The sequence below is a fragment of the Corvus moneduloides genome, chromosome 19 (genome assembly GCF_009650955.1).
Source record: "Corvus moneduloides isolate bCorMon1 chromosome 19, bCorMon1.pri, whole genome shotgun sequence".
Lineage (NCBI taxonomy): Eukaryota > Metazoa > Chordata > Aves > Passeriformes > Corvidae > Corvus > Corvus moneduloides.
In genome coordinates, this window is record NC_045494.1 from 11,345,451 (window position 1) to 11,357,998 (window position 12,548).

Here is a 12,548-nt window from a genome sequence, read left to right on the forward strand (position 1 = left end):
GGCAGCTGCGGCAGGACAGGTCCCCAGAAGGAAGCAGCCCCAGTCCCCAGCTGACCAGGTTTCTTGGGGACCTCGGGTGTGCTGGGTCACTGAATGTGCATCTCTCACTGGGAACTGACTGAGAGCCACTCTTGATGAAATTTGGCCAGCACCAACATCCAACAAAAAGTTTCTGCTGAGTTAGTGCACGCCCATGAGTGCAGCAGCCTCCTCCCTTCCCATTCCATGGCCACACGGATCCTCCAGAGCAGCAAACCCCTTCTCCTGGAACACACGGACCCACTGCTGTCATCTGGGGGGTCCTGGACTGAGGTTAAACATCAGGACCAAATAAAGAGTCCAACTGAGACACTCCAGAGCAGTGTCTCAATTTCCTCCTTTCCCCAGGGTTTTAGCTTCCTCCCAGCTGGGACCCAGTGAGGATTTGCTGCCTGTTGGGGTGGACTCATCTCCTGGCTGAAGGACAAACCAACCCTCTGGGTGTCACCCCAAAGCTTTGCAGAGCCCTGGTGCTGCTCTTTGCCATCATGAGCCATCCAGAGGCCACTGGAAGCCCCAGAGAGCCGTGGGGCCATGGGAAGGGCCTGGGGGTCCCTGTCTGTGGGGCAGGATCTCGATGTCACCCAGCCAGGTGGGGAAGTGTGTGCACACCCATGTGTGCCCCCCACCCAGCCCCCCAGTTTGGGCCACTGGTGCCAGGCAGAGCAGAGCTCACTTTGTCTCCTGGCAGGGTCTGACCCTCAGGAATGGCCTGGCCAGGCCTGGCCTCAGCCTGGGCTGGGCTCTTCGCTTCTCCCCAGCAGGGATCAGGACAAGCCACATCCATGGAGTGCAGAGCTCACTTTTACTCAAAATTTTCTCTTCCATGACTGCTGATTCCCAGAGGGATGTGGGGCTGGAGTCCCAGATCCAGGATCCCCAAGGATGCTGTGCTTTGGCACAAGGAGGGCCCCAAGATTTCCCAGTTCAGAAACCAAATGTCCCCACACAAAGCACTGTAAGAGCAAAGGGAGGAAAAACAATTCCAGGAGGGTCTCCCTTATGGAGAGGGGAAGGAGAGACCCCAGCAGCAAGAGCTGCCCAGGGTTTCAGGAGGGCAGCAGAGCCACCAGGTGTGAGATCTGAGACGTGCTCTGGAGGCATTTTCAAGACAGCAAAGAGTCATCTGCTGATCGTCTGCTTCCAACAACAATGGTTAAAAACCAGGGAGAAATCCGATAGCACTCTCCTGGCAGGCTGCTCAGGGCATCCAGCGCATCCGAGCACGTCTGTGATGGATTAGGGATGGAGCAGGGGCAGAGCAGGAACTGGAGTTGCATTAGCTCTCCCAAGAGCTGCCAGTCCTCCCAGTGCTCCCAAACAAGCTCCAGGCACTGGCAGGGAGTGAAATCCTTCATTAGCCAACAGTGGGCAAAAGTGTGATCGAAAACCAGGCTCTGCCAGGAAGTGCTGGGAAAATGACCGGGGCCTGGGAATTGTGGTGAGAGTGGTGGTTCTGCCAGGAAATAAAAGGGGGAATAAATCCTCTCTAGTGGAAATGCACAACTGAAAGGCAGCTGATGGTTTCTGCAGCAGCCTGACATTAATGCTCTGCACACAGAGGGAGGGTGCCTTGCAAAGCTGCTGCCCTGGAATGCAGAATCAGGATGGCAGCACTCAGGGAGGAAGGGAATGGGATGCCTAAAAGATGGAACAGCCCATCAAGTTTTAGACTGCTGAGGTGTGGGATAATCCCAGAGAATAAAGCAAATTTCCAACTACAAAGCCAAATTAAAATTAGACGGTGGCTTAGTCTTTAAACCCCTCCATGATGGACATTTTGAGGAAAGGACAAGAAATGCCAGGATGAAGTTTAAGGAAGAGTCTGGTTTGCAGTGGAAGAGGGGGATCAGAAGCGGCAGCTGGTGGGGTTTTGGAGGACTGGGCTGATCCCAGGGCAGGTTGTGCAGGTGGGAGCAGAGCAAAGATTGTGCCCTTTCAGAGCCTCAGTGGACAGGAGGAGAGGGAACGGCCTCAGGCTGGGCCAGGGGAGGCTCAGAGCGGAGGAATTTCTCCATGGAAAGGGTGCTCAGGCCTTGGCAGGGGCTGCCCAGGGAGGTTTGGAGTGCCCATCCCTGGAGGTGTCCAAGGAATTCCTGGAGGTGGCACTCAGAGCTCTGGGCTGGGATCAAGGTGGGGATCAGGCACAGCTTGGACTGGATGCTCTGGGAGGGCTTTTCCAACCTAAAGGATTCTGGAATTCTGTGATTCTATATCAGAAGAGTGTCCCTTCCCCTGCTCCTCTTTCAACAGAGAGCAGGGAGAACTCCAGACAGGAGGGCTGCAAATCCTGCCCACTGCTCTTGGCTTTTGTTTCGTGCTTGTTTGTCCAAGTCTGGCGAACCTGAAACATCCCCGAAGATGTCAACAGCACCGGCTCTGCAGCAGTGCCTCTGTTGGGGGGACTAAATGATAAAATTACATCTGTCCCTTCTCAGAGTAACCACAAAGCTTGGCAGGGACACAGGTGAAGGAGTGAGGGAGGTGCTGGCTGGCACCCAGCCATCAGCATCCCCAGGTGGGCACTGAGCCCAGCGTGGCCCAGCCCTGGGCAGGTTTCCTCCAGCCTCTGGAGCTGTGCCAGCCCTGCAGCCTCAGCGGGGCTGGCCTGATGCGGAACTTGCTCCCACATGGATCAGCAGCACTGGGAAAAGAGCTGGGGCTGAGGGCTCTGGGGTCACCTCCTGCACAGCTGCTGAGCCACAGAACCCCCCTGGCACAGGGACACGACCATGTCACAAGGTGCTGGGGATGTAATTTGGGATCTGGGAGGGAAAGCAGGTCCAAGGACCAGGCAGCACCACCAGCCCTGCTTGCAGCACCGTTATCCCCTGAAGGCAGCCCAGAGCCCTGGGAGGTTCAGGTGGGGGTTCAGTGCCCATCTGGTCGCCACACCACTGGATCCGTGCAGGAGTTGGAAGGTGTAGGGACAGGGACTGCAGGGATCCCACTGTCCGTGGTTGGGCACTGGGACTCCACAGACACCTCCTGCCCAGCCTGCCTGCAGGATCCCACTGCCTGTTCCACCATTTTATCAGTGAGATGCTCTTCTTTCCCTGCAGTGACCCCCAAAACCTTCCCCACCTCCCCTTGGGCTGCACTTACTGATGACCGAAGGGAAGCACCCTCCATCCTCCATCACTTGCCCTGCTCTGCTTTCTCTTTTGTCCATCCCAGGTCTCCTCCTCCGATCCCACCACCATGGAAATCCCCCCCAAGAGCCCTGATGGGAGCGAGAAGTCCCCCCAGTCCAAGGAGCTGATCACCAGTAACACGGGCAGCACCCTGTGCATGAGCTCCCGCAGTGAGTCCGTGTGGACCAGCGCATCCAGGAGCAAGTGGGACATTTACCACAAACCCGTCATCGTGGTGTCCGTGGGAGTTGCCATCTTCCTCTTCGGGATGGTCATCACCAGCCTGGCCTGCTTCCTGCCCAAGAACAAAGACGTTTACAAAATGTCTGGCCCGGCTTTCCTGTCCCTGGGACTGATGCTCCTGGTCTGTGGCCTGGTCTGGATCCCCATCATCCGCAAGAAGCAGAAGCAGAGGCAGAAGTCACAGTTCCTACAGAGCCTCAAGTCCTTCTTCTTCAACCGCTGAGGGCAGCCAGGACCTTCCCGAGAGGGTTCCCCTTCTCTCCAGCAACCTGTGTTGAGCAGCCATGAAAACAAACACGTTCTTGTACTCCCCAGAGGATTTCATCCCAGTCAGTCTCTTCCCTACATGGTCTCCAGTGTGAAAACGAACTTTGTATTTCATCCAAGTCATCCCAGGAAAAAAAGGAGCAGGATTTTTCAGCTGAGCCCAGCAAGGCAGGTCCAAGGTCTCTGCATCACCTCCCTGTCCAAAGAGTGACTCAACAGCACTCACTGGGTAAAGCAAAGCCCCGAAGGAACCTGGCCTGAAGCAAAACCCCAAAGGAACCCAGCTCCCCCAGGAGGTTCTGCAGGATCCATCAGCAGAGAGGAGCCATTGGCTGGAGCCACAATTCCTTCAAGCTCCCTAATTTTCCAGACAGGCTGGAGGCTCTGCACAGCATCAGGAGACACAGCAGAAGCAGAGGGGCACAGTTCCTGCAGAGGGCACAGACCCTGCAGAGGGCACAGATCCTGCAGAGGGGCACAGACCCTGCAGAGGGCACAGATCCTGCTGCTTCAGGCACCTGGCAGGGCAGGGACAAGGGAGATGTGTCCAGGAATGGTCTAAGCTGTGGGAACTGTGCTTGGGGCTGATTCCCTCCCAGGAAACTCTCAACCTCCTCCTGGCCATCTCTGCTGGAACTCCCTCATTTCTGAAACTGGTGCCACATCAACATTTCTGCCTGAAAATATGGTCGAAGATGCCTGAGAGCTGAAGCATTTGTGTTTCCACAGCCTGGCTGACAGGGAGCTCAGGCTCACCCTGGCACTGGTGCCAGGCTACCCCCAGTCTGTGCCCAGCGCTGCCTGGGGATCTCCTCCACTCGTGTGGGCAGAGCTTGAGGTGACACATCCCATCCTGGCAGCCGGCACAGCTGGATTAGGAGTATTTGAGCACACAAGTCCCTTTGCCCCGGGCTCAGCCTGGCCCTGAACTTTGCTTACTGACTGGGGCAGGCGTCCCTGGCCAGCCCGTGCCAGGTTGGTGACGGGGCTGGACAAGATCTGGCACAGGACCCAGCAAAGCTGTTTGCTCCTCAGCCATCCCTCGTGCCATGACACGCTCTGCTGCTGTTTGCAATCCTGCCCTGGCACGGTGCACCAGCCTCTGCTCCTTCAGCTGCCGTGGGCAGGGGATGCTCACCCAAAACTCCTGCTCGGGGCAGCTGCAGCCAGAGAGAGGATGGACAGCAGGATTCGTGATGGGAAATCAGGGAGTGACGTGAAGAGCAGCCCCAGATCCCACCTGGAGGCAGATCTGGGCACAGGTGGGAGGCCAAGAGCTGCCCAGGATGGAGGAGGCACCTGGAAATGGGTCCTGCTGCAAAGAGCTGTGCTCAGCCAGGGCTGCGGGGCCAAGGGGATGCTCCAGGAGGACTGGAACTGCCAAATGGAGAGAGGGGGCTCCTGCTGGCCACGTCTCATGGCCAAGGAGAAGGACACAGCCAGCGAAAAGTTCATGTGCTAAGAAGTCACTGAGACCAAGAACTGAACTGGATTCCAGACTGGTCATTTATAACAAGAATAAGAGTTTTCATTAAAGGAAAACGTTCCCAGGGGACTTGGACAGGGCTGCGCTGGTGTCACATCTCTGCGGTGTGGGGAGGGTGTGGTGACAGAGTTTGGGGGTGGTGTGGCACCCACGGGGTAGGGGAGAGAGAGGACAGGACAAGGAGTGGGGCTGGGGCTGGTTTGGGTGCTGGGTGAGGGGCTGAGTGAACACCTCAGTCCAGGGGTCAGCAGCGGCTCGGGAAGGGGCCTGGCGAGAGGATGGAGCCTGCCCAGGAAAAGGAAACAGCCCAAGGAGCAGCAGAGCCTGGTGAGGAGAGGATTTAGCAGGTGGAGCTCACTTTTTGCTGCCCAGATCTGTGGTGGGACAGGGAGGCAAAGGGACAGGAATGTAAATGAAGGGAAAGTCAGATCAACAGCTGGGGGATAACTACAGGTGGAAGTCCAGGAGCAAAGTGGGAACTCCCCCTTGGTAGCACGGGGTACAAATGCCTGGTCCCTGCCTGGGAGGGAGGGAACTTTGCACTGGAGCTGCTCCCAGCACTGGGAATTGCATCTTTTTCTTGAAGTGAGCTGGAGCAATTGAGGGAAAGAGAGATGCTGGATAACCTGAAGGCTCTTCACAAGGGTTTCTTTAGGAGCTGACATTAAATTCACGCCCTGCTATGGCCCAGCAAAACCCCACAGAGCTGCTGGAAAATGAATTTCTGCCTCTTTGTTGTGGCACGGGTGAGCCTCTACCTCCTTGGGACGTGGGGGGCTACAGAGACAGGGAGTATCTGTGGGTTCGAATGGTTTTATGGAGAACAGATTAAAAAGAGAGACAGTAGAAGCAAGAGAGAAGAATGTGCCCTCTGAATTCCATAACATACCAGTGGTGGATGCTGGAGAAGTCCAGGAGGTGCAGATTCCAGGAGGGGTGGACTCACACGCTGTCTCCTCCTGCCATTGCTGGGACAGGACTGGGCTAGAGGGACCTTTGATCAGCCCACGGGCAAGTTCACACCTTTGGGCCATTCCCATGCACCTCCAAATTCCTGTTTGGCTGCTCCCTGCAATTCCTCTTCTCTCCCACTGAAGCCTGCTTGAATCCCACTGTGGTGCTTTGGATCAGACCAAAGAAAACGCATTTAGAGAAAAGATCAGGTTTTCCATAACATAATTATGTCTCACTGAAGCTCAGATGTGATCTGCCAGCTTCCCCTGTGCTATAAAAAGAACAGGAAAACCATTACAAAAGTCATTATCTCTGCAGAGCAGCTCAAAGAGGAAATATTCCCCCTGCATCTCAAAGGTCACGCAGCAAACCCGCCCGGCAGGCTCGGCGTGGAGAACGTGGAGAACGCCCTGCTCCAGGTGTCTGTCCTGGGCTTCCAGAGCACCAAACCTGCCCCGAGATGTGCCCGCCCCTGGGGCAGACCCCCCTCTGAGGATGTTTAGCTCTAGTACCGAAAGAGGTTCAAAGAGGGCTTTGGACAAGGGATGGAGGGACAGGACCCAGGGAATGGCTTCCCACTGCCTGAGGGCAGGGCTGGATGGGATATTGGGCAGGAATCCCTCCCTGTGAGGGTGGGCAGGCCCTGGCACAGGGTGCCCAGAGCAGCTGTGGCTGCCCCTGGATCCCTGGCAGTGCCCAAGGCCAGGCTGGACATTGGGGCTTGGAGCAGCCTGGGACAGTGGGAGGTGTCCCTGCCATGGCAGGGGTGGCACTGGATGGGCTTTGGGGTGCCTTCCAGCCCAACCCATTCCATGATCCCATAATCTCAGTCACATTCACTGGGTTCACCCTTGGTGCAGTCAGGTTTCTGCAGCCGCTGGGGTAAATTATTCAGGGGTGGGAGGAAGCAGGTGACCCCTGGTGCCTGTGAACACACCTTTACATTCCCCTGAGACCTTCCAGCACTCCTTCCTGGAAACACAGCCTCAGGCTTGTGAGGCACAAGGGCTGACGTCCCAGATTCCCACTGGGATGCTGGAATACCTGAGTCGGGATAACACCCAGGCTGCCAGTTCATCCTGCACCCTGAAATGCTGCTGGTGCTTCCTCCCACTTGAGGAACAGATGAGATCCCACCAGGACAAGCTGCACCTGCCCATCCCTCCCCAAAATCCCGCAGCCTTCCCTGTCCTTAGTGAGCAACGATGAGAGTAAAACATTCAGGGCACTCTCAGTGCTCACAGTGAGTTTGAAACCCTAAAAAACCCTCTCCTATTTCTACACTGGATGTTGGGCACATGGAAACTGCAGAAGGAACAGGGTTTTTTTCTGCTGCTCAGGGGAAGGAGCTGCTGCCCAGGGAACAGAGGGTTTGCTCAGGGCTGTCTGTGTGTGTTTGGGAGTGGCAGGAGGGATAAAGTTGGGAGGCAGGAGGGATAAGGTTGGGATAAGACTGGGAGGCAGGACCAGATTCTTTACCTCCCACAACCTTCCCCAGTTTGCCACGGATGCACAGAGCAGAGAGGAAGGACAGCAAAGATGTTCCCAGTGCCACACCATAACCTGGGAGCAGAAAGCAGCATCCCAAAAAGTCCCACTGCCTGCTCAGAGACCAGCCAGGAGCTCTGGGGAATTTTGGCTGATTCGGGGGTTCCTCACTGGCTTCCTGGTGTCACATTTTTGGGATGGGCAGTGGCACAGGTGGTCTGATGAGTGCTCTCCAGCAAGACCTGCTCTTTGGAGGGGTTGCAGGGGTGATGTATTTTTGGCATTCTGGAGAAATTCCTGTGCCTCAGTTTACCTGTAAGGAGAGGGGAATAGCAGGATGTGTCCAGGTTGTCTCTGGGATGTCAGAGCCAGTGTCCTGCAGACTTCCCTGGGTGGATGCTGCCCAAAAGTCACACAGGGTGCCCCTGGTCTCAAATCCCAGGGCTGTGGGCTGGTCAGGGGCAGATTTGCACCTCTGGGACAGACTGGATGTGAAGCAGCCACACCTGGATGACCGCAGAGCATCCCGGGGTGGGCACACATGGAATTCCCCTGGGATCTGCTGGGGCCAGGCAGAGGCAGGGCCATGAAACGGTTAAAGCTGTATCGTGTGCTGCCTCCCGATTGTTCTGCAAGGTGTGTTGTGACATTTGTACTTCCTCTTGGCAGCCCGGAGCAGAGGCACGGGAGGCAGCGCAGGGATGCTGCTCCCCCCGCCGCGCTGAGGGGCTCGGGGCTGCACCATGCGCCTGCGGGGGCTGCTGGGCCGCTGCGCTGCCATCGCCCTCCTGGCCCTGCTCTGCGACGCCGCGGGGCTCCTCATCCTCCTCCTGGGCATCTTGGCTCCCATCAGCTCCTGGGACTTCTTCGTCTACCTGGGGGCCCTGCTGCTGGCCTTCAGCCTCGTCTTCTGGGTCTTCTGGTACACCTTCAACATCGAGGTGCCCCTCCGGGAGCTGGGGTGCAGCTGAGCCAAGGAGCCACAGCGGGGACTTGCCCTCGGAGCGGCGGCTGGGATGAGCCAAAGCATCCCTCAGCTGGTGAAGAGCACCCGAAAGAGACCGAAGGGAAGGGCCTGCTGGTCCTCACAGCATCGAGCAGCCAGATGGACGCTCAGGGGAAAGGTACCCACAGCTCAGCGTGCACAGGGATGCTTGGCTGGTGTGGGGGAATGCAGAGCTCCTGGCGGGGCAGCCGGAGCTTCCTGCTGGTGACAGGCGCTCTCAGGAGTAAGAGTAGATTTTAAAATGCTCTGGAATGGATTAACGATGGATGGGAAGTTGGTTTTGATGAGCTGAATGGATTTTGGGGGGGGGTTTTGGTGGAGTTTGGAGGGGGCTGTTGTCTGGGGTGTAATTCCTCGGCACTTCCCATCAGATGGTGCTGGGAGAGGAGGGTCCTGCAGAGCTGCTGCTCTCTCGTGGCAGCTTTGTGGAGCAGAGGGACAAGGAGCATGAGCCACCTCGGCCATCCACCCTGGGCAAACAGGGGAAGTCAATAAGGATAATCCAGGTTTTAGCACCAGAGCCTCTGTGTAAGGTGTGAGGGAGCAGCCCCAGCCGCCCCTGTGTACCCCATCACACCCTGGGTGCTGCCGCCAGGGTTTTCCCTACAGGGAATGTTTTCCCAGCAGAGAGATGGGGAGCAGTGAAACCCAGGTGAAAGTCGTGTCACCAAGGCAGCGCTCTGATGGGCTGTAAGAGCCCGGTGACAAATGCTGAGCACACGGAAACCGCGTACAAAGTGCCATGTTTGAACATCGGCTCTGAGATTGGGCCTTGTTAATCTCGGGCTTGTCTAGAACATGCTTGGCTGGTTTGGCAGCTGCCCAAGGGGCAGAAAGGCCAGGTCTTGCCTGGTGTCTGCAGCCTGGTCCTACAGCAAGAGGGACCACAGAGCATCAGCAGTGCCTGCAGGGGCTGGTCTGACCTGGGAAGCTCAGAGGGCTCTGTTTTGTCCCAATGTGAGAGCAGCAACACCAAATCTTAGGGGACTTGGAGGTGTCTGAGTGTTGGAGAGCAGGGATGGTGTTCTCCTGGCTGCCAGCATCCCGGGGATGTTCCTCCTGTGCTGGGCAGGATGGGGGAGCCAATTAGCCCGAGGTTAATGAGGAGTAGCCCCACAGTGCTCGGTGCTGCACGTGGCAGAGGGAGGTGACAGCAGGAGGGTGCCCCAGCCACGAGCCAACCGTGCACCCACACCGAGAGCCAGCCAAGGAGGGATGGGTTCAATGCAGAGTGAGGCAGCGAGGAGGCAGAGATGGGGGAGACGTCCCCACTGGCACACGGGTGAGTGTCAGAGCTCTGCTCCCTGTCAGCATCTCACTGCCATGACTGTCCCCGCCTGCGAGCCACGACAGGGACACTGCCCTGCACAGCTCTCTGTAAAGCCTCTCACAACCAGCGAGATTCTTTTTTGTCTTTTACTTATTTTTCCCTTGATTTCCTCTCCTCTTGGCAGTGACCACAAGAGACAGACCCGAGGTTTTCCTGGCTCTGCCCTGTGAGGGGCAGCTGCCGTGTGGGTCTCGGTGTTTTACAGCCCTGCACTCGCCAGGGTGCCCAGGCCAGGAGTTCAGCTTTGCCCTCACCAGGTCTCCGGGTGTTTTTCCACCCCTGTGCCCTTCGGACTAGGTACTTCAGGAATTTCCTTGATGTGCCTCAGGATAAGAACCCGGGACAAGCATCAGTCGGATCCTGCAGCTGTAGAGAAGGAAGGGCAGCAGCAACCCACACCCTCCTTTATTTGCTCGGGGATTTTTAATTGCCGGTGCTGAGCCTGTCAATCCAGCCTGTAAAACCTGGCCGAGGGCTTTGTCACCCTTCAAGGTCTGTCCCTCGCTGGGTGCGTGCCTGGGTGTGGCGCTCGGGGACAGCATCCAGGGAGCCGGGGCCGTCGCCCAGAGACCCCCGCGGGACCTGGGGCGAGATCCCTGTCCCCGCGGGTCCCTCCTGCCTCCCGGGCTGGTGGGACAGACACTCCCGAATGGAGCTTTTGGGGGCAAAGTCGCTGCCAGCACCTGGCACTGGACGATGCCGTGTGCTTCACCAGCACGGCCAGGGGATGGTTTGGGGATGGAGAGGGGTGGAGGGTGATTGCCACGCGGGAAAGTGCTGTCAGCCGTGTGCCTGGACCTCCTGGGTGCATTCGGGAGCCTGTACCCAGTCCCGTGGAGCAGCAGAGGCTCCCCGTGCACCACCGCACGCCGGGGGAGCCCAGCATCCCGCACACCACTGCTCGCACGTTTCCCCTCTCTGCTCCACCTGGGTCTGTGACAGTCGCCCAGAGGATGAATGTGGGCACAAACCAAACCCAGACACGTCTCTGTGTGCAAGGTGCCTTCAGCATCCTCCACCTCTCCCAGGCTGGCACAGAGGGACACAGGCACAGGCAGGACGTGGTGACTTCAATGTCCCTCATGCACAGCCAGGCCCAGCAAGAGAGGGAAAACCTCCCAGTTGTGTGTGCTCATGGGCAGGGCCCGTGGGATTTCTCCTGACCCTCTGTCCCATGACGCTGCATGCCCCAGCACCTCGAGAGCACCAGCTCTGATGGTCTCCAATGTCCTTTCCATCCCAGGGACACAGCTCCTTCCCTCTTCTGCTGTCCCCAAATCCCTCAGGCTGGAGCAGAGTCCGCTCCTGACAGCCCCAGTGGCAGGACAGGAGTGGGTGAAGCACCTGTGGGTCCCCATCCCTCGGTGCTGGGCAGCACTGGGAGCACTGGCCCAGGCCCAGTGCGATATTGACTCAAGGGCTTATCTTTCCCTCTGGGTTTTTGTGGTTTTGTGCTCGGTCTGTTTGCTCCATGCTGGGGGTTGTTCCAGATCCTTGGGTTTGGCACAGCCCCGTGGCCATGGCACAGAGCCCGCATGGGCACCGGGAACCAGCAGCTCCCTCTGCTCCCTGACCAGTCTGTGCTCCCCCAGTCACCCCAGTGACACCGGTGGCCCAAAGCCCAGCAGCCTCCAGTGCTTCCTGCGCTGATACTGCAACCCCAAAATGCTGTGGGGTGACTCCAGGAGTCCCCTCTCATGACCTGGACCTGCCCTCAGCAGTCTGGGCTCCCTCCCTCATCCCCTGGATGGCATCACTGCCATGGATCCCTCACTGGGCACCAGGACCAGGGGAATACCAGCCTCAGCAGCGCCGGGTGTTTGCTCCTGAGTCTGGATCTTCCAGGGAGGGAAAAATCCTCCTTTTGTGCTGAAATGTTACCAGCCTCACTCGTATCTGGAGCTGGGCTGATCCTAAATATCCCTGGGCATCCTGGGCATCCCTGGTGCTTCTGTCTGGGGTCTGTCTGGTGGGAAATGGTCCCCTGAGTCCGTGTTTTGATTTCACATCTTTATTGAAAGATCTTGAACTTCTCAGCAATTATCAGGGTCTTTTAAAGCATTCCCAGCTCCTTCCACTCTCTGTTTACAGGGAGAGAGGAAAGGACAAGCGTGGATGTCAGGAGTGAGCAGAGGAAGAGGAGCAGCTCCGCACAAGGACTCTGCTGTGCTGCTCTTGCACAACCAGCACTGAGAGCACAGCAGGAGCTGTGTCCCTCTGCTGTGCTGGGGACACTGCCACAGCCACTCAGGACACCCCCTGAAGGATGGACACCCCTTTTGCATCCTCTGCAATCACTTTGCGCTCTCCCCCTGCCCGCTGCGGGCTCAGAGGGCACAGCACGAGCAGCCTGGTGGCCACAGAGCCTCTTCCCACTGTCCCAAGCAGGGGCCACAGACCCACAGGGTCCGGCTGACAGCTCTGCCAACCTCACTGGAGGAGTGTGATCGTCCAGCAGGGCTCACACCTGGACAGACAGCCCGAGGTGCAGCTGAGTGCCCGGGCTGGGACCTGCTCTGTGCAGTGATGGGAGAGACAGACAACAAAATCAGACAGGACAGAGGGTTCCCAAAGCAAAATCCCAAAGCTGGAGGTGTCAGC

General features: G+C 57.7%; 1 protein-coding gene across 1 annotated transcript; it reads left to right on the forward strand.

Moving 5' to 3' along the window:
• Nucleotides 1-3,222: 3,222 nt before the first annotated feature.
• Nucleotides 3,223-5,202, forward strand: PIRT (phosphoinositide interacting regulator of transient receptor potential channels). The gene has a single exon (XM_032129164.1). It carries the CDS (start codon nucleotides 3,241-3,243, stop codon nucleotides 3,637-3,639), a length of 399 nt encoding a protein of 132 aa, XP_031985055.1. The 5' UTR covers nucleotides 3,223-3,240; the 3' UTR covers nucleotides 3,640-5,202.
• Nucleotides 5,203-12,548: the final 7,346 nt, after the last annotated feature.